The sequence below is a fragment of the Sebastes umbrosus genome, chromosome 11 (genome assembly GCF_015220745.1).
Source record: "Sebastes umbrosus isolate fSebUmb1 chromosome 11, fSebUmb1.pri, whole genome shotgun sequence".
NCBI lineage: Eukaryota > Metazoa > Chordata > Actinopteri > Perciformes > Sebastidae > Sebastes > Sebastes umbrosus.
The window spans coordinates 26,221,280-26,240,378 of record NC_051279.1 but is presented as its reverse complement, the minus strand read 5'-3'; the positions used below and the strand labels follow the sequence as shown (position 1 = coordinate 26,240,378).

Sequence of the window (19,099 nt, the reverse complement as noted above, 5' to 3'; positions counted from 1 at the left end):
ATGTAAAAAAGCTGGGGACACACAAACCCGACATCAGAGAACTATTATATATATACTGTATATTATTAAAGGAAACAAGGCAAAGGTAGGTAAGGGCTTGGTCAGAGGAGTTTATTATTTATCAACAGGTCTACATGGATACAGCCAGCTGACTGCTACTATCTTCTGCTCCAGTAGTCCAGTAGATCCAGCTGTTCATGGTTTACAGAAAGGCTCCAATGTTTCTGAGGTTACACAAACCGAGGAAAGATCCAACACTGACTGCTGATCAGGCCTCATTTCCTCCGATTCGGGTCATGACCCCATTACGACCATCAACTACTCCTCGACCTCACCCGTCTCAACTCCTCCACCACAAACCTGAACTCTGTAGGCCCCATCCGGCCATCACCTCAGCCCACTCCCCGTCAGACATCTGGCTGCTCTCAGAGCTAACGGCCACCACGGTGGAGCGACTGGGGCTGTCGGCATGCATTTTCTCTGAACTAACAGAACCAGAACTGATACCAGAAAGTTCTTCTTTGTGCCCTCGTGTCTCCACCGCTCTAGTAAACTGACTCAGATGAAGAGCTTCACCTTCTTCAACTCCAGAATCAAAGTCAGACTCGCCGAGTAACCGCTCTGCAAAGACCGGGTCCCTGAACCCAGGCTGGTCTGACTCCAACCCTCTGATCTGCAGACTGTGAAGCATATCATCACCTCCATGTGGTCCTTTACTGGTAACAGAATCGCCTGCTTGGCCTGGTGTCCCGTCAGACTCGGTGTCCACTGAATCAACCTGTTCGGACTTCAGGAGATTGTCCGAGTTCTCCGACTCCGGCCTGCTCTCTGCTGACTTGCTGAGAAAACCTGGGGGGTCAATTTCAAAGTTCCCATCTGATGTTTCCAGTGTGCTGCCGAGCCGACTCGCATGGATTCTTGAACTGGTACCAGATGTAGCTCTAACATGATTGGGGGTAAAGCTCTCTGCACGTCTATTAATAGTAGCATTACAACTCATTTGACTTTCAGGACACAGTTTAACCGCAGCTGTGGAAACATTTTCAGCATTACTTGTATTAAATTCAACACCAAAAGTCTGATTTCTTGGTGTGATAGTGGTACCAGAACCATCTTTAGACGCATTAGTGCTGCTGTTGGCACCGGACAAACCAGTTTTGGTACTAGGGACCTCCTCCCTGGCCTCCTCTGGTGTCGTCTGGTCAGACATAACGCCATCTGTCGCTGATTCTCTTTCCATAACCACCTCTTCAGTCTCCTCCTTTTCTCTCGCTGCACCACTGTGCCTCCACGCTTTTTTCTCAGGAATGGCGTCTTCATTTTCCTCCTCGTGGCCTATCTTTTCCTCCCTCTCCTCTTCGTCACCCGCCCATTCTCTTCCCTCCTCCGCTTGAAAAGACGGCACCTTCATCTTCGGTTTCTCTTCACCTCTTTGTTCAATGAGCCAGCCAGGGCTGCTGACTGTGTTCTTGATAGCTGAGTAGAAAAAGGACAACCGTGAGAGCATTTAAAGCCAGAGATGCTGCAGGTTTTAGAGGGGACATGTCATGAAAAGCTCACTTTCTCAGTGCTCGTGTACATACAGTATATGTGCGATACATCACGATCATAGATAAATCATGTAAATGTATGTATAATGTGAGACACTCCACACTTATTACAGTGTTAGTGTTATGATCACTATGATGTGTTAACTCCTCTCCAGTTAGCAGCTGGTGTGATTTACAAGTCATTTGTTGAGTCTCATAACTTACCGTCCTGTTTGTCGGAGCACATGGACTCACAGCAGGAGCACACGGAGGTCGTGACCTTCAGCTCCTCCCACCTGCACACAGGAAAGAACAAAGCAATCACGAGCCATCAACCGTGCTAGATGCAGTCACAAGACTTTTACAGGTGTGTAGTTGAGATCAAAATGAAGGCCGAATTAGAAGATGGGGTGGTCCGAGCAAGAGCGCCGGAAGTACGGGGGTAGGAAGTCTGGTCTGTAATTTTGCGTTGTGGCTGCTGTTCCATTCTTTTCATCTGATTTTTATCATCTAACTGTCAACCATTCAACCGTGTTCTACTTGTGAAGAAGCTTTCTTTAATAACGTTGGTTGTTTACCTGCCATCAGCCTGGTTGTAGTTGCAGGACTTTGAGGTGTGAGAAGCAGTGAGACCGACTGACATTGAACAGTGGAGGTACAGCACCTGTACACACACACACACACAAACAGTTAAATTAATACGTAATACTAATCCACTCACAGACGATTAGAGAGCCTGCTAGGTTTATAGTTAGTGGGGATTTGGACTCCGTAAGCTTAGTTAAAGGTGCTCTTCTATGAAATTCAGAGCATATCTATTGCCTGAACATGGCGACAGCTGAGCGACAGCTAACGGTGGTAACCGGAGGGTGGGTGGGTGCTACGCTTCTGCAATGACGCCGTCGTTCGAGACAGCGTTATCAGCTGTAACCGCCGTATGAGATCAATGCAGAGCAGCGGCCGTGAGCTAACCAGTGGGGCACGCTCGCCAATGTTGCCAGATCTCACGAGAGAAACAAGCAACCTGGACTATAGAAATAATCCCCAAAGAAGCAACTCTTCCCCCCAAAACAAGCGACCTTACCTTCCGACCACAATATGATCACTTCATATATATGTATTAATTTATTTTGGATCGCCTGCATTTCATTTCATTTTTGCATCCATTTTTAGCTTGTAACTTTACATTTTTCTTGTTAACTAAACTTTAAAAAATTGAAGATTTTATTTTATTTTTTCATTTTTAGCTTGTAATTTACCAAATTACAAAAACGGCAAACTGCCTTTGAATCGTCCCCCCAACTTGAGGGCGCATCCAATCTTTAAGTCCACTCTCTTTTCCCAGTCTTTGTTGTACTTTCTGCCATATTTCAGACACTTAGTACCTGGCATTGTTAGCTAAACTCCATCAACCCCGTGAATATTTGTCTCACAACAGGACTGCAATAGTTAAAAATAGACCGGGACAGGAACAAGCCCAAGATAATGCAACCCGCGACTACCAATATTCATAAGCTACTTTTCAGGAAAACAAGCCCAAAGTCGCTTATAATAAGCGAACTTGGCAACTCTGGTGCTCACATACACTAAAAGGTGCGCGTGGCCGGCCCGGCGATGTAAACAAAGCATAGAGACACTCAGATTACAACACACTGCAATTACTTTCTTCCTGCCCTTGAAGTCGGTAGATTTAAAAACATCCAGGAGGACAATAGGTTGTGTGAATTATGCAAATTAGGGGGGGGGGGGAATCTCAATTTTTCTTTTGTATTGTCCATACTATGATGAATTAAGAATATCTATTTTAAATGTGTTCAAAATCCAGAAATATTTTGGTGCACTGACAATGACAGAATGAAATGGCAGTTTAATTTTAATGCTTATATGTTGGCTACCTTTGTTTCTCGAGCTTGGAAAAAACATCAGGATGATTTGTTTGTTCAGTCTCATTTGTAATGTATGGTGCTAATCTGGTTTCGGTCTTGTAAGCCTTTTTGCGCTAGGAAACTGGTTCTGCCTTAAAATCACTCAACCAACATGATTATTACGGCACTGGAACCTCTGCCGGGTGCAGGTAATAATAGTAATAAAAATAATAATAATAATTAGGGGGTAGTGTGTTCCAAAGTTTGAGTGCAGCTTAGGAGAAGGTGCCAAAAAAATGATGAGTGATATATGGAGGTGACGTTGGCAGGACTAGCAGCCGCTCAATGCTACTGTAGGTAAAGAATGTAAACAACCTGGAGGAGTGGTTATGGGCTGTGTGTGCGGGTCTGTGCACGACTGTGTGCCTCCTTGTCACTGGGCCAAAGAAGACAAACTGGGCCGGCTCTAGCCCTTTTGGTGCCCTAGGTGAAATCCCGATTTTTTTCACAGTTTGGGATATGATTGAATATGAATTTTTAGGAACAACAACAACAATTTTGATGCATTTTTATTTTTTTTTGTGCAGGAAACCAGAAAATAGCATGTATTTATGGAGTCATAGGAGTGCCATATTAAAGAATAAATCTGTTAAAGAATAAGAAAATAAATGTTGAAATATAAAGAGTAATACATAAAAGAATTTATAAGTAAAAAAATAAATGTGGAAATATAATGAAGAATAAATAAAAATATATAAGTAAATAAAAAAATGTGGAAATATAAAGATACATAAATAAAAGAATATATAAATGGAAATATAATGAGGAATAAATAATATAATATGTAAGTAAATATATAATGTGGAGATATAAAGATAAATACTTAACAGAATAAATAAATGTGGAAATATAAAGACAAATAACAAAACATAAAATAATTATAAGCATTTTCATTTATTTTCACATTTATCTATGCAATTATTTCTGTATATATTTATTTACGTATTTTTTAAATATATATTTATTTATTGCATATAAATAACTATTTTTTCCTGTTAATTTTTTATTCTTTATTTTATATAATATTCTTTATTTATTTGTATCCCTTTTATTTCTTCTTCTTTATATTCCCACATTTATTTTCTTATTCTTTAACAGATTTATTCTTTATTATGGCACTCCTATGACTCCAAATGTATTTGCACCATAGGGCAAACATGACAAAATGGCTCAATCTGGGAGGAAATAGTAAAAACTACAATACTATCTGATATAATAGAATAATGCATAATTTTATGCTGTAATGAGGACATTTTGGTCCTTAAGGGTCTGAGTGTCTGTATTTCGGTTACGTGGTTTATTATAGACTTATTATAGCTGAGATTTAACTTCCAAAATAAAAAAAAAAAAACATGCCATATGCATTACCACAGCCAAAATGATGGAAAAAGTAAAAAGCTAAACGTGTCCCTGGTGAGGCACAAAGGTGACTCCTGTCTTGACCCCTCGGATGTATCTGGTGACTCTTTGGAGGGGTCCGATGAAGCTTGAGAAGAATCAGAAATGGTCTTACTTGTGAGGCTGCTCTGAAGAGAAAGGCGTCCACAGAGAACGCCAGCACACTGCCGCCTCCCAACAGGAAGCGAGAGCTGCTGCCCCCCCTCCTGCTGTCTGTCATGCAGCTGCAATCACCAATCAGAGCACAATTAAGACACAAAGAGACAAATTACTGTAAACTATTAGTGTTAGAGAGATGACACACCCATAGTTGGTGATGATATCCATTTTGGGCATGCTGTTTGGGTCTTTGGAGCTTGTGGCGTAGCAGGAGTCCACATACAGCCTCTCCCCAGCCAACAGAGTCTCTGCCTGGGCCACGAAATACACCCGCTCCCCTAAGAAGAACCCGTGGCCTGGAGGGACGGGCTGCCCCTGGGCTGGTAACACACAAACACAAACACATTCAAGGCAAACAGAGCAAATCTCTTGTGCCTTGATGTTTTTCACAGATTATCTGTCTCATGTACTACTGTCAGGATATACTGACAGTTTGAGCAAATATGACGAAAGTTATTTTTATTCAAGTTACCAACTGCAGCTTTCAGTCTTTTTTAAGTAGCGTACTGTAGGTGTGTTACCATTGCAGACAGTGAGGCTGTAGCTGAGTTTACTCCTCATGCTCTTCATCAAGGTTGTGTGCTGAACTTGAGGTCTGAAGCCAACTTGATAAGAGTAATGAAACCTGAGACAGGAAAACAAAACAAAAATGTGCGATTAATCGCGATTAACTATAGACAATCACGCGATTAATCACGGTTACATATTTTAATCCATTAACAGCCCTAATAATAACCTATTATTTTTGACCCCTTAATAAAAAAAAAATATACACTGACGAGAGAAGGAGTCCAATAAAAGACCTGTAGAAGCCTCCTCACCTCCTACGATGCATTTAAAGTTCAGTCTCATTGATGGCAGACCTCTGATGACACACGAGGAAACATCTGTAAATGCTGCTGAAAGCCCTGATGTTACCTGTTGTAATGGCAATGGATGGGCAGGTTGAGTGGTAGAACTCTGATGACGTAGCCTTGCGGAGGCGGAGTATAGCACAGTGAATAGGTGTACACCAGCTGACCACCAGCAACCTAAGAGACACACATTATTATTACAGAACTGTGCAAAAACAGACTTAAGAGTTCACAGACGCATAACGTCTATTTTTTGCCTAGTTTGACCATTTGATCGGAGTTCGGGAGTGATTTACAGCCAATAGGAACGCTCTCTCTCTGAAATGACCTGTGATTGGTCAAAGTCTCCCGTCACGGCTAGATTTTTTAAAGCCTGAAAACAGAGGCATGATGAGGTGCAGAAGTCTAGCTATCTGTCATGGTACATGTCCACGGGGTGACGAAAACTAGTTTTACAAAAATGTCCAAAAAATGTCCCAAAAAAAAGTTTTAAAAAAGTTCTGAAAAAAAAGTCAAAATAGTCTGAAAAATGTCCTATGAATATCTGAAATATGTCAAAAGAAAGTCTGAAAAACGTCGGAAAAATGTCCCGAAAAAGTGAAAAATAATGTCCGAAAAAAGAAAAAAAAATTCTGACAATGTCCGAAAAAAAAGCAACAAAAAAAATTAAAAAATTAACAAACAAATGTCAGAAGCATGCAAAGAACAGAGGCTGTGGACATGTACCACCAAAACACTTGAATGCCCTTCAGTGCATAAACAATGTGGCCAAACTAAATCATCTCAAAGCAAAAAGAACATGATGTGAAATCAGTGCGTAAAGTAGAGCTCTATCTGACCCAGAGAGTCCACGGTAGCTGCTCTCAGGCTCCATGTGTTTCTAATGTGTTTCTAATGTGTTTCTAATGTGTTCATAATGGGTTCATAATGACCTTAGACTCTCCGCCGCACTCCGTGAGTCCGTAGTGGAAGTACAGGAACCGGCTGCTGACCCTGCTGGCTGAGCACGAGCCCAGTCGGAACCGGGACGCATCGGTCCACGCGCGCAGCTGGAGGCGGTCCACGCGCACAGAGACCTTATCCACACCGCACCAGACCTGCACAGCGCGTGCACCCGTACCCGTCCCGTGCACGCTGCTCTGCTGTTGTGGTCTCGTGGTCGGTAACAGCAGCTCGGTCAATCCGGCGGGAACCGGTCCACTACGGGGAGCCGGCCGGAACAGATCCGGGGCTACCAGCGGCCCCGGTGCGTCCCGGAACACCGGCAGCCGGTAGAAGGCAGCGCGCGGGGCTCCGGCACGGTCCGTCTCTACCGGATCTGGTCCAAGTTCAGACCATGTCGCGAGCTGAACCGGACCTCCCAGAGTACCACGGAACAAGGTCCAAAGAAGCACCGCGAGCACCGACATGGTGAGAAGAAGAGGAGCAACCAGAGCGACCAGAGCAGAACCTGGTCTGGTCTCAGTCTGGTCTCAGCTTCATTATCACACCTGCTGCCTGCTGATTGACTCCTGCAGCAGGTAGACCAGAACACCTGGTTACAATAGCTATTAGAGTAGTTACAGCTGCAGTGGGCAGAAATGGAGCAAATATCATTAAAATAAGTTCACTATATCCTGACAGTAGTGCATGAGACAGGTAATCTGAAAAAAATCATGTTCCTCTGTGTCCTCTGGTGTCCTCTGCAGGATTTCACAGACCGGAGGAAAACAACCAATCAGAGCCGAGCTGGAGTCTGCCATCTTTGAGCAGCTGTCAATCACTCACAAACTCCATCAGGTCAAACTAGGCAGAGCTGATCAAATCTGAATCCATATTCTGTTACTGTAATGCCTATTTCTCTCCTCTAATGTTTTCAGGAACATCTTGTAGTGTACTGTTTAGCTGTAAAATTAGAACGTTTGTGACCCGGCAGCCATGTTGAGATCAGTTGAGGAAATCCCAAGTACCGCCCACCAGCAGGAGCAGCTTTCTCATATATATATGCTCATCCCAATATATATTTTTTATAATATATATATATATATATATATATACAGCTCTGGAAACAATTAAGAGACCACTTCAAAATGATCAGTTTCTCTGGTTTTACTATTTATTGGTATGTGTTTGAGTAAAATATTTTTTTTTGTTATATTCTATAAACTACTGACAACATTTCTCCCAAATTTCAAATAAAAATATTGTCATTTAGAGCATTTATTTGCAGAAAATGACAATTGGTCAAAATAACAAAAAAGATGCAGTGTTTTCAGATCTCGAATAATGCAAAGAAAACAAGTTCATATTATTTTTTATTAATGTATATGTATGTATATATATATATATATATATATATATATATATATATATATATATATACATACATATATATATATGTATATATATATATACATATATATATACATATATACATACATATATGTATATGTATATGTATAGTATATTTTTTTATTTCTATTTTATTGTAGTGTGAGGGTGTAGGGAGCATGGTGTGGACCGGATTGGTATGGACCCGATCTGAGTTTTCAGTCTCAGCATGTACCTTAATATACCTTAATGTCAGGAGTAGACGCGCAGTAGGATCTCTATGTCGGGCGAAGAGACCGTGGTCTTTTAACGACAGCTCACTAGAGCGAGCTGGGTCCGGGCTGACAGCAGGCTCGAGGGATGACAAACCATGAAATCTGTCAGTTGGCATTTAATTAACCAGAACCAGAACCTCGACCTACTTCCGGGTCACGTGATGGACGCATCAGGCGGGGAGTCAACGCACCGACCGTAACTAACCCAGTACAGGCGCAGTGAGACAGGAGGCTGGCCTGGGTTCGGTAGCGGGCGGCTCACATGAACACATGAACATGACCGCAGAGCTGCTGCTGCTGCTGATCCAGCCGAGCAGGTGCCGAGTCAGAGCGGCACACCGGGCCTAGCGGCTCTGCGAGGGGAACCACGGCTCCACCGGGAGACCTGCTGTGATCCGTTGTCTCTGGGTGTGTTATACAGTGAGTGGGTCCGTGTACCGATCCGTTCCGTTCCGGTAGGTTGTCGCCGGTGTGCTCATGATGTAGGCCGGTAATCCTGCTGGAGGTGGGTCAGCGAGTACTGTTTCATATGTGCTTTGTTTAATGTGACTAAGATAGAGGTGTATGATGATGATGTCCAGACCGGCTGTAGGCTGCACAGAACCGTAGGCTGCCATCACTGTTAATACTACAGTACACCCTGTACAGACAGACTGACACACACACACACACACACATATTAAAGGACGGAGCTGCACCTGTAATCCTGCAGCAGGTGAACGTGCATTCATTGTTTTGCATTAGCTTTGTTTGATAGGACTGTAATTCACGTGCTATATTGTAATCTGCATTGTTCCACGTCCTGACTGATGCATATTGCAGTGGTATAGATGGTCCACACACATCAGTGTGCTCTGTTATAGACATTAAACCAGCACAAAGTGTACTCTGCCCAGGCTCTGTAACAGAACATGAGGCTAAACTAGGGCTACTGCACAATTAATCAATATTAATCGCAATCACGATTTTGGCTTCCCACAATTAAATGAACATGATCGACTACGATGTTTAAAAATGTGTGCTCCGTTATGGCTTCACTTTTAGGGAGCTGTCATGCCCGAAGACTGTCTGGAAGAAGTGGACGTCATCGCCACCTTGGTTTTTGGCCATCTCCATTGTGTTTTTTGGCCGTTGCCATCTCAGTCTTTTCCCGTCACCATCTTGATTTTTGGCTGTCGCCATCTTGTCTTTTGGTCATGGCCATCTTGGTTTTTTAACCGTCGCCATCTTGTTATTTTTGCAGTCATCATCCTGCAGTGTGTTCCAATCCACGTACTTCTGGAAGTACACTTCAATGTAGTGCACTTTGTACTAACTTGAGAAGTGCGTAAATTTCAACGGGGTAGGGTCGTCTCAAATCGAATACTCTGCGGCGCACGGACCAGAAATGACAATCGCAACATTTCACCGCGGCTCGCTACCCGCCAAAATATCTTCTTCTTCTTCGGGGTTTTACGGCCGCTGGCATCCTTTGTGTTGCACTGCTGCCTCCTTCAAGATTTACCCGTCCACTACCGCCAAAATATCTGCCTGCTTTGTTGATCCAGAATACACAGAAAACTAAATCAAATGAGTAGACGTGAGACGTTACCGTTAACATCCGGGTACTTCGAGTGCACTGCATTTTGCCATACTTCAGTGTGAACGCACTTACGCACTCAAAATAGTAAGTGTAAGTACGGAAGTACGCGGATTGGAACACACTGTTGGTTTTTGGCCGTCACCATTTTGTTTTTTTTGCCGTCGCCATCTTCTTTCTTGGCCTTCGCCATCTTGGTTTTAAGCCATCGTTGTCTTGGTTTCTTTCCACCAGAAGTGACACGAGACGGTGGAGCTAAGCACAACCCAACGCTGAATAAGACATTTTTAGGCGACCAAATGGATTATAATGAACTTTGATGAAGTGAAAACACGCTGTGAAAGGGTTAACGTTCTAAGATGAAAACACAAACAACTCCCAAGCCCAAAAACGTTTTGGTACATTTTTGCTTTTAGGAGATTCACTGTGAATAAGGACCAGTCTTATTTTGATGCAAAGATTTGTACATTAGCAGAAACGTAGCTCAACATGGAGGAGAAAGCAGTGCTCTGTTGATTTAAAGGTGAAAGTGCAACAAAAAGATTTTGTCTCTAAAATCAATAAATAATCTCGATAAATAATCGTGATCTCAATATTGATCAAAATAATCCTGATTATCATGTTGTTTATAATCGTGTGGCCCTAGCAGACGTTATTTTGAGCATTTGCTGTGTTTTCACTAAGAACAAAACTTCATATACTCAGTACAACTCTTTACTTGTATTTGTACTGATATTGTGCATATTTCTAAATGGTTGGTGACTTTATCTTTGACCACAGTCACCAAATAAAAATAACATTTGAAAAGAAAAATGTCTTCAGGGCTCCTCTGTGTTTTCTTATATCTTTTTTTACTCCTCTTTTCCAGGACGCAGCGGTGGGATTCACATTTCCACACCGGTAGAGAAAACAAAGCGACAGAGTCGAAGGCGAGAGAAAGAGGCTTCTGTAATTCATGTGCCGGTTAACGTCTGCTAGGCAAGATGAGTACAGACAGACCCAAACGGAACATCATCAAAAAGAAATATGTAAGTGAAACTTTTAGATTCATAAAACAGAAACAACTGTTCACATGGCCTTATAATTCAGACTAAAAGAAGGTGTCTGCGTGACTTTGTGCTTCCTGGTTTCTGCTTTTGACATTTGGAGATTTCTGCAAGAATTGCATTTTTCTGTGATTGGATGGCGAGCACTTCTGTTGCGTAAACTGCTCAGAAACCTCCTTATTGTCAATCTAGCTAGGAAAGCCATCCATCCTCTGAATGCTCTAGGTCTCTAGTTTGTGGCTGTAAAGTTTCATGAGGCTGTGATTATCCTAGAGGTCACCACAGGTCATTTTATACAGTTTGAAAAAATGTTCTCACTACAATGAAATGACTACTATGGGGACTAACATCATCACACATGAATACAGTTGGGCTCATTGGATCCACACGAGTCTCAGCTTTACAGTGATACACAATCTATGTAATTCAAGACTGTTTATGGACCCCAGTATGCAGAAATATTCAAATACACCATTTTAGAATAGGAGAAAATAACACATTTATACTGCATTTAAAAAAAACTGCAAGTGATTATCATAAAGTGGGCATGTCTTTAAAGGGGAGACTCGTGGGTACCCATAGAACCCATTTTCATTCACATATCTTGAGGTCAGAGGTCAAGGGACCCCTTTTAAAAATGGCCATGACACTTTTTCCTCGCCAAAATTTAGCCCAATTTCTTTCTAACATTTTCCAGACTTTTTTTAAACTTTTTTTTAGAAGATTTTTCTGACTTTGGATTCCTTAAGTTTTTCTAGTTTCATATGGTATCAGCATCTTCACTCTAGCTTTAAAACTGAACCTTTTACAGCCTCTGAAAGACAGTAAAGTCGGTCGGGATCGCAGGTCTCAGAATGTTAATATCAGCATTCACCAGTGAGGTTGGTGGATAGTTGCAGGGATTGACGAAGACTCTGTAGATACTGTACGTCTTTACTTTTCTCTTTTTGTTTTCAAATTGTTTAAATGTTTCCTTTTCATTTTGACTGTATTTGACTGTAGTATGATGACAATTATGAGAGATAATAATAATAATCCTGTTTGTGTGTGTGCCTCTGCAGGACATCAGCGACGGGATGCCGTGGTGTGAAGAACGTCTGGTCCGGAAAGTTCTGTTCCTCTCGCTCAGGGAATTCAGAGACACACACCGCGCCACGCACAAACACTCACACATACACACACGGGCACGCAAACGCACGCCGAAAAATACGCTCTTACAGCAAAAGACACAGACGCTACCTAAAACACACACGCAGAAAAACCCACGCACAAGACAGAGCGTGCACGCACCACAACAACGAGTCACACACAGACACACGCAGAAAAACACACAAAACGTGCACATTTCAAAACAGCTACGCGCTCATGAACACGCCAGCAAAGGGCAAAAACCCTCTCAGGACTCGCACACACCAAAAAATAAATGCACTCACACACTACACAACACGCAATCAAAAACGTGTGCAGGGAAAAAGACACACACTGTACAGCATACACACTTACAAGAAAACACACACACGTTTCAGAAGAGTTCAGTATCGACCAGGACGCTACGCTCACATAAAACACACAACACACTGCCGCTGCTCAACTCCAGATACACAGAAACTACAAAACACACACACACTACTCAGCACAAACACTCAGTGAAGAACAGCTGCACGCCTGAAAACACACCGACGCTGCTGAGCCCTCCCGTCCCGGCCAGGACGCTGCGGTCACACACTCCCACAAGCCTCAGCGGTCAGTACCAGCGACACGCTTCTGCTCTTCTGTCTTAAGCTGGGCATACACTGAAGTGTCAAAAGTAGTGAAAGTGCTTCATGTAAGTAACTAAAGTCCTACCTGTTCTCTGAAGGCTCCCTGGTTAACGGCATGAGCCGGTGTCAGTCCCTCCTGTCAGCGAGCTGGAGCTGGTCCTTACAGCGCCGCCTTGCGAGCATCCATCGCCACAAGGACGACCCCGCCAACAAGAGGTCAGCTGCTCTAGTGTGTGTTTTTGCACATGTGTTTGCATGTTCATGACTCGCCTACAAACAGCTGGAGAGAAGGTGTACTGTGCTGCCACCTGCTACAGCTTCTGAAAGACAGCAAAGTTGCGGGTCTCGGAGGGTCTAACAATCTATAGCGCACGGTCTAAAGTTCATAGCGCGAGTGCGTTTAGGGCGTGTCCAACTCCACTAAACGGCGCATAATCTGGCTGCAAAGTAAGGGGCAAACGGGTTATATTTAGACTCTTAATCAATCATAGGTGTGTTTTGGGCGTAACAGGAATTAAACCAATCGGAGTGTCATCTCCCATTCCCTTTAAAAGCCAGGTGCACCTGCACATTGGCACATACGTTTTTTTAGAAGGCGAATTTGGCAAACGGATTTTCTTGTGTGCCAAGTGAAAGCGTGCGAGCAGACCGTCTACGGGAGCAGTGGACCCTCTGCCTCCGCCGGCTCCCAATCCTCTGTCCCATCAACAACTCCATTTAACTGCATACAGTATGAGACTTGACTATGACTTGCCCCAAACTGCATGTGATTATCATAAAGTGGGCATGTCTGTAAAGGGGAGACTCGTGGGTACCCATAGAACCTATTTTCATTCACATATCTGGAGGTCAGAGGTCAAGGGACCCCTTTGAAAATGGCCATGACAATTTTTCGTACGTTTGGAGCATTATTTAACCTTTTTTGCGACAAGCTAGTATGACATGGTTGGTACCATTGGATTCATTAGGTTTTCTAGTTTCACATGATACCAGTATCTTCACTCTAGCTTTACAACTGTAATTTTCTCGTTAACTTCGACAGCCCTAATTAGAACCTTCATGAAGGATTTATTGCAGGACTGTTGTATTAGACTGCATTAGTCTTAGATATGTGTACCTAATGAACTGGTAAATGACTGTGTGAATGTGTGTGTGTGTGTGTGTGTGTGTGTGTGCGTGCGCGTGCGCGTGTGCGTGTGCACAGACCAAGGCTGCAAGCGCAGAGGAAGTTTGCCCAGTCCCCTCCCAGCTCTCCAGGGCCGCAAGGGTCAATGACACCAGCGCAAAGTAACCACGCCCACAACCTGGCCGTGGTCACCTGTCTGACGAGACGCAGACCCAAGACTGAGGACTTCCTGTCTTTCCTCTGTCTGAGAGGTAAGCTACATAGGTAGTGGTCTGAGCCAAGGCTGTAGTTAAGTCCAAGACCAGGTCCAATCGATTTGATTGTTTAATTTTTTTAATGCCAGAATCGATATATTTGCTTCATTTGAGTCTATGCGAAGGTAGAAGGAAGTTACCGCTTTTATTGTTATAGTCTGAGTAACGTGACGTCATATCCGTTCCGTATCCGTCAACCAAAACAAACCGCAGCGAGCCAAAACGAGAAAGTAGAAAACGTTGGAGGGTCCTCGTGGATACGACCTGCACCCTCACATGTTAAATCCAACGTGGTAAACACTACACATCCAGTAAAGGATGGAAACACTTTGGGTTTCACACATTGCAGGAAAAGCAGAGCTAGACATCACGGCTAAAGCTGCATGCTAACTCTGTCACGGACCGGAAACGTTATCGTATTGCGGTAACGTGTGGTCAAGCCGGCCATCACTCTCATCTCCGTGGTCAAATGGGCCGACGCTACAACTGTAGAGCACCCATATACTGACATTTATGTTAAATGCATTCAAACGGCCCCGATGGAGCTGATCATGGATGTATAAAGAGAACGGAGCTGACGGGAGAGCTACTGTAGAGACAACCTTGGAGAAGTTAGAGGAAGTATACACGTGTGACTACGTCTGGTTTTCAAAACAAGGTGTTAACAAAGGGAACTGTATATACAAAATACATATGGAAATAAGATTGATTGGATTATAATCACCAGAAGTATAAAACATTACATGTCCCTTATTGATTAAAAAGAAAATACCACTAATTTGTGAGGGAAATGTCTTTAATCTTTGATTTTTGGGTTGCTGGAAAAAATTTAATAAATAATGCCTGACAATGACTGATATATTTGACTTCAGGACATCTCTGACTACATACATGCTGAAAATCAAACATTTTTACTGGATTAATTTAAATAAATTCCAATGTAAAGGTCCCTAGAAGTGTATGATTCAACTTTGTGTTAAAAAAGTTAACAAGTATCGCAATAAATCGTAATATCGAATCACAATACATATCGAATCGGCACCCAGGTATTGTGCTTATATTGAATAAGGAGATAGGTGAATCGTCCCAGCCCTAGTGTGTGTATATAAGAATTCTTTATGCTGAATAAAGACCGATGCACCGCTGTGTTTAAATTCATCTAATATCTCTGGATAGTCAGAGATCCTCTCTCAGTGTTATATGATGTGCTTTGAGAGCTCAGTGATAATGGTTTTACTGGTTTTATGAAAGAGAACCAGACTGACTTCCTTTTGCTGTCTCCAGGCAACACCACTGAATAAGGCAAAAAAAAAAAAAAACATGATTACTTTGAGGCAGCCATACTGTATCTCCTACAGAATCAATGAAGGCGTTTCCTCTTTCACTTCAGGTTCGGCAGCGTTGCCTAGCAACATGGCCTTCTTAGCGAGCGGACGAGCGAAGGAGCCAGCTGGCACTCGGCATCTTACTTCCTGTCTTTCCACCAATCACAGGACTGCAGCTGAGAGGAAGAACATGAGCATATTCAGGAGAACAACCGGTAACAACTGACCTGTCTGTCTGTGAAATGAGAGGTTTTCTAAAGAGACTCTGGTGCTCGTAAACATTACTGCTTTTGTCCACAGGGACCGCCAAAATCAACCCCAAATTAAGGTTCCTCGTTAGTAGCTTTAAATACGTTCACATCAGTCTTTGTGAGTGTGTTATGTCTTTTAATGAGTGAGGCAACTTAAAATCATTTTTTCTCTTTGCTTAAATGAATTCTGTCTTTGTGGCTCTGTGTGTGTCTTGCCGTCCTACAGCGCAGCGAGACTCTCGGTCCGTGAGAGGGAGACCCGGAGGCTCGGCGGCGGTCAGCTCCTTCTGCCCTCTAACCGCCCGGGCTCAGAGGAGGAGGGAGAGAGAGAGGAGAGAAGAGGAGCAGCAGAGGAGGAGGAGGAGAGAGGGAGTTGAGAGACACCTCCTGAGGCCTCGCCAGCTCCCCCTACAGGGCAAGAGGACTAACAAGGTCTGATCATCTTTCCTACACGCTTCTTCTGTCTGAAAGGTGTCTGGTTGTGTCATCAGTACTATTGTAGTGACTTTTAATAAATATTTTAAATTAATTCAGACGCACAAACTGTCGTTTTGGTCACATGAGGTTGGCACGGGTTACCCTGGTTACACGTCTCCAACCGGCAAGGAGGCTCTCAAGAAGTGACGATGTAAATTACTACTGTTTATTCACACAAAAGTATGTTGAACGATGGTACACATATTGAGAATGTAGTGCATAGTATGTGATTTCGGACGAAGCCCATGTCCTCTTTATTATTGTCAATACTGTATATACTGCTCCTATTTTTATACTTCCTTCTATTTAAATGGTTCATATTTTGTTACACTTTGTTTAGCTCTTTTTTTACTGTGTGAGCTGATGCATCTTGTTTTTTGCACTATCCCCTTTGCTGCTGTACTCTGCACATTTCCCCACTGCGGGACTTATAAAGGAATATCTTATCTTATCTTATCTTATCTTATCTTATCTTATCTTATCTTACCTTACCTTACCTTACCTTATCTTATCTTATCTTATCTTATCTTATCTTATCTTATCTTATCTTATCTTATCTTATCTTATCTTATCTTATCTTATCTTATCTTATCTTATCTTATCTTATCTTACCTTACCTTACCTTACCTTACCTTACCTTACATCTACTGTTTTATATCTATGGCTACCTCTATCTGTTGCAGGTTGCCGTGGTGACTGGACGCTCTGAACAAAGAAGCTCCTCTGTCAGGTCAGTTCCTACCTTAAAGCCTAGCACGGGGGCGGGCAGCAGACGCTCCCCCAGACCCTGCACCAGGCCCAGCAATACCTGTAAACCCAGAGTCCAGGAACACAACAACAACAACAAGCACCTCTCCCGGCACAGCAAACACCAGCTGCCTCGCAATCACCACCCGACTAACTACTATAGCAACACCAAGACCTTCAGTAGTCCCCCGAACTCAGGAAGACATCCAAGCAGGACTCAAATACCATTGACTAACGGCTCGGCCATCAGACCGCCGAGTGAGAAGCCCGGGGTGCTGAGGTTGTCCAGGAGAAGGAGAGGCCTCCCGCCAGACACCAGCCCTAATCCCCCTCTGAACCGGCTCCTTTCAGACAACAACTCATCAAAGAAGTGCAGGACGGTGCAATACAACGACGATGTCCCACTGGAGGGAGACGGCCATACTGGGGAGATCCCACAGAGGGAGGTAAAAGATGTTAGTGGGGAGTATGTGAGCGGTGAAGACGGATGTGGAGAGACGAGACTAGAGAAGAACAGTGAGGACCTACAGGACAAGTTAACCTCTGCCCTGGAGCCCAACCTCACCGACATCATCACAAACTATGACCTCAGCCCCGTCACCGAGGTCATCTGCAGACACGTGAGAGAGAAAAGGCTCAAGAGAAACCAGCTCGCTTCATCCACGACCCCAGCCATCACCCGGACTACTAGTTCCAGAGCTGCTAGGACTACTGTAACTAAAGCTGCTATCAACTCAGTGACATCTACACGCTCTGACCCACCAGCCACTTATTCTGCCAGGAACACTGCTAAGGGTGCTAACAAGGGTACTAGCAAGGATATTACCAAGTGTACTTCACCAGCCAGCAGTTACTCTACCCATAATTCCAAAGGTGCTGCAAAAGACGCTTCCAAGGGTACCACAGAGGACTCGACAAAGGACAGTGCACCTGTCAGTAGCTATTCCAGCACTTCCAAGGGCTCTACGAAGGGCCTTACCCATACCAAGTCTACTACCTCAGCCATTAAGACCAGGACCAGCCCCAGAATCCTCCTGAAGCGCTAACAAACACCTGGAAACAGATATTGAGAATTGAAGAGCAAAATATTAGATCCTGTTGAGCATGACGATGGCTGGTTGGATAGTGACGTATTGACTGTGCTGAGGTCACACAGCATAACGGCAGACACGCTGTATAATGGACTGTATAGTGAAAAGTTTTCGGATGCTTCCCCGCTGTATCTGAAACAATAGCTTGGTATTTTTGTATTGTTCACATGAAAAAGGAACTGATTTTTTTTTATCAAAGCACATGGTTTAACTTCTGCCGTACAGTTTTCAGTAGCGTACCTACAGAAAGCGGCGACGTGCCGTTGCTGGTCAGGTGACAATACAGGCCTGCCGTTTTATTTAAACAGGAATAATCTGTTCAGGATCGATAACATAACACTTCAAATCCTCAGCGGAATTAAAGGATAAGTTCAAATTTTTTCAAATCTCCCTTAAAAAGGACATTTCATGCTCATTTTCAGCTTCATACTTGTATTTAGGGTTTCTACTAGAACATGTTTACATGCTTTAATGTTCAAAAAACACATTATTTTTCTCATCCTGTTGTCTGAATACACCTGCATTCACTCTCTGTCATGCTCTGAATCTGCATTAGGGAAGGTTATGTTAATGGAACAATAGGAAATATTCAATGTACATGTGGGTATTGTTTTAAGACTGACTTGAAAAAAATGTGAACCTATCCTTTAAGAAGCCAGCGGCACGTAAGCACAACGGAAACATTTGATTAACACATGGACTCTGACCTCCATTATGGCCACCAGAACCAGCTGTAACATCTACTGGTCTGTTCAATGGACACAGATTGTTTAGATACATGCGAAGTATACAAGAACAAGACTGTTTTTTATTTACTGCTTTATTTCTTTTATTCCACTGAAGCCTTTAGCTGGGTTTCCACCAAATTTAGTCCCCAGGAACTACTTTTCAAGGAACTAAAAGGTTCCTTCAGCCCACTGTTGTCTGCGTTTCCACTGCGGTCTAAAGACCTGTGAAGATTAGATGGATTAGTCCGCTGACGTATGAAAAAGC

General features: G+C 43.2%; 2 protein-coding genes across 7 annotated transcripts; one reads left to right on the top strand and one right to left on the bottom strand.

Annotated features, from left to right (window-relative positions):
- Positions 1-89: 89 nt before the first annotated feature.
- Positions 90-8,570, bottom strand: LOC119496340. Of its 2 annotated transcripts, none has more exons than XM_037783562.1 (8): positions 8,411-8,570; positions 5,930-6,042; positions 5,533-5,636; positions 5,157-5,331; positions 4,968-5,076; positions 2,108-2,193; positions 1,755-1,825; positions 90-1,476 (listed from the first exon to the last, which is right to left on the bottom strand). In XM_037783562.1, exons 1-8 carry the CDS (start codon positions 8,564-8,566, stop codon positions 341-343), a joined length of 1,950 nt encoding a protein of 649 aa, XP_037639490.1. In that variant the 5' UTR covers positions 8,567-8,570; the 3' UTR covers positions 90-340. The 2 variants fall into 2 exon arrangements, with proteins under 2 accessions (XP_037639490.1, XP_037639489.1); XM_037783561.1 differs by lacking the exon at positions 8,411-8,570 and adding an exon at positions 6,798-7,534.
- Positions 7,620-18,908, top strand: LOC119496335. 5 transcript variants are annotated; one of them, XM_037783556.1, is made up of 8 exons: positions 7,620-7,644; positions 10,898-11,057; positions 12,137-12,818; positions 12,934-13,051; positions 14,040-14,212; positions 15,606-15,755; positions 16,018-16,223; positions 16,952-18,908. In XM_037783556.1, the coding sequence occupies exons 2-8, from the start codon at positions 11,013-11,015 to the stop codon at positions 18,059-18,061; spliced, it is 2,484 nt and encodes an 827-aa protein (XP_037639484.1). In that variant the 5' UTR covers positions 7,620-7,644; positions 10,898-11,012; the 3' UTR covers positions 18,062-18,908. The 5 variants fall into 5 exon arrangements, with proteins under 5 accessions (XP_037639484.1, XP_037639483.1, XP_037639481.1 ...); XM_037783555.1 differs by lacking the exon at positions 7,620-7,644 and adding an exon at positions 8,417-8,858; XM_037783553.1 differs by lacking the exon at positions 7,620-7,644 and adding an exon at positions 8,417-8,870.
- The last annotated feature ends 191 nt before the right edge of the window (positions 18,909-19,099 follow it).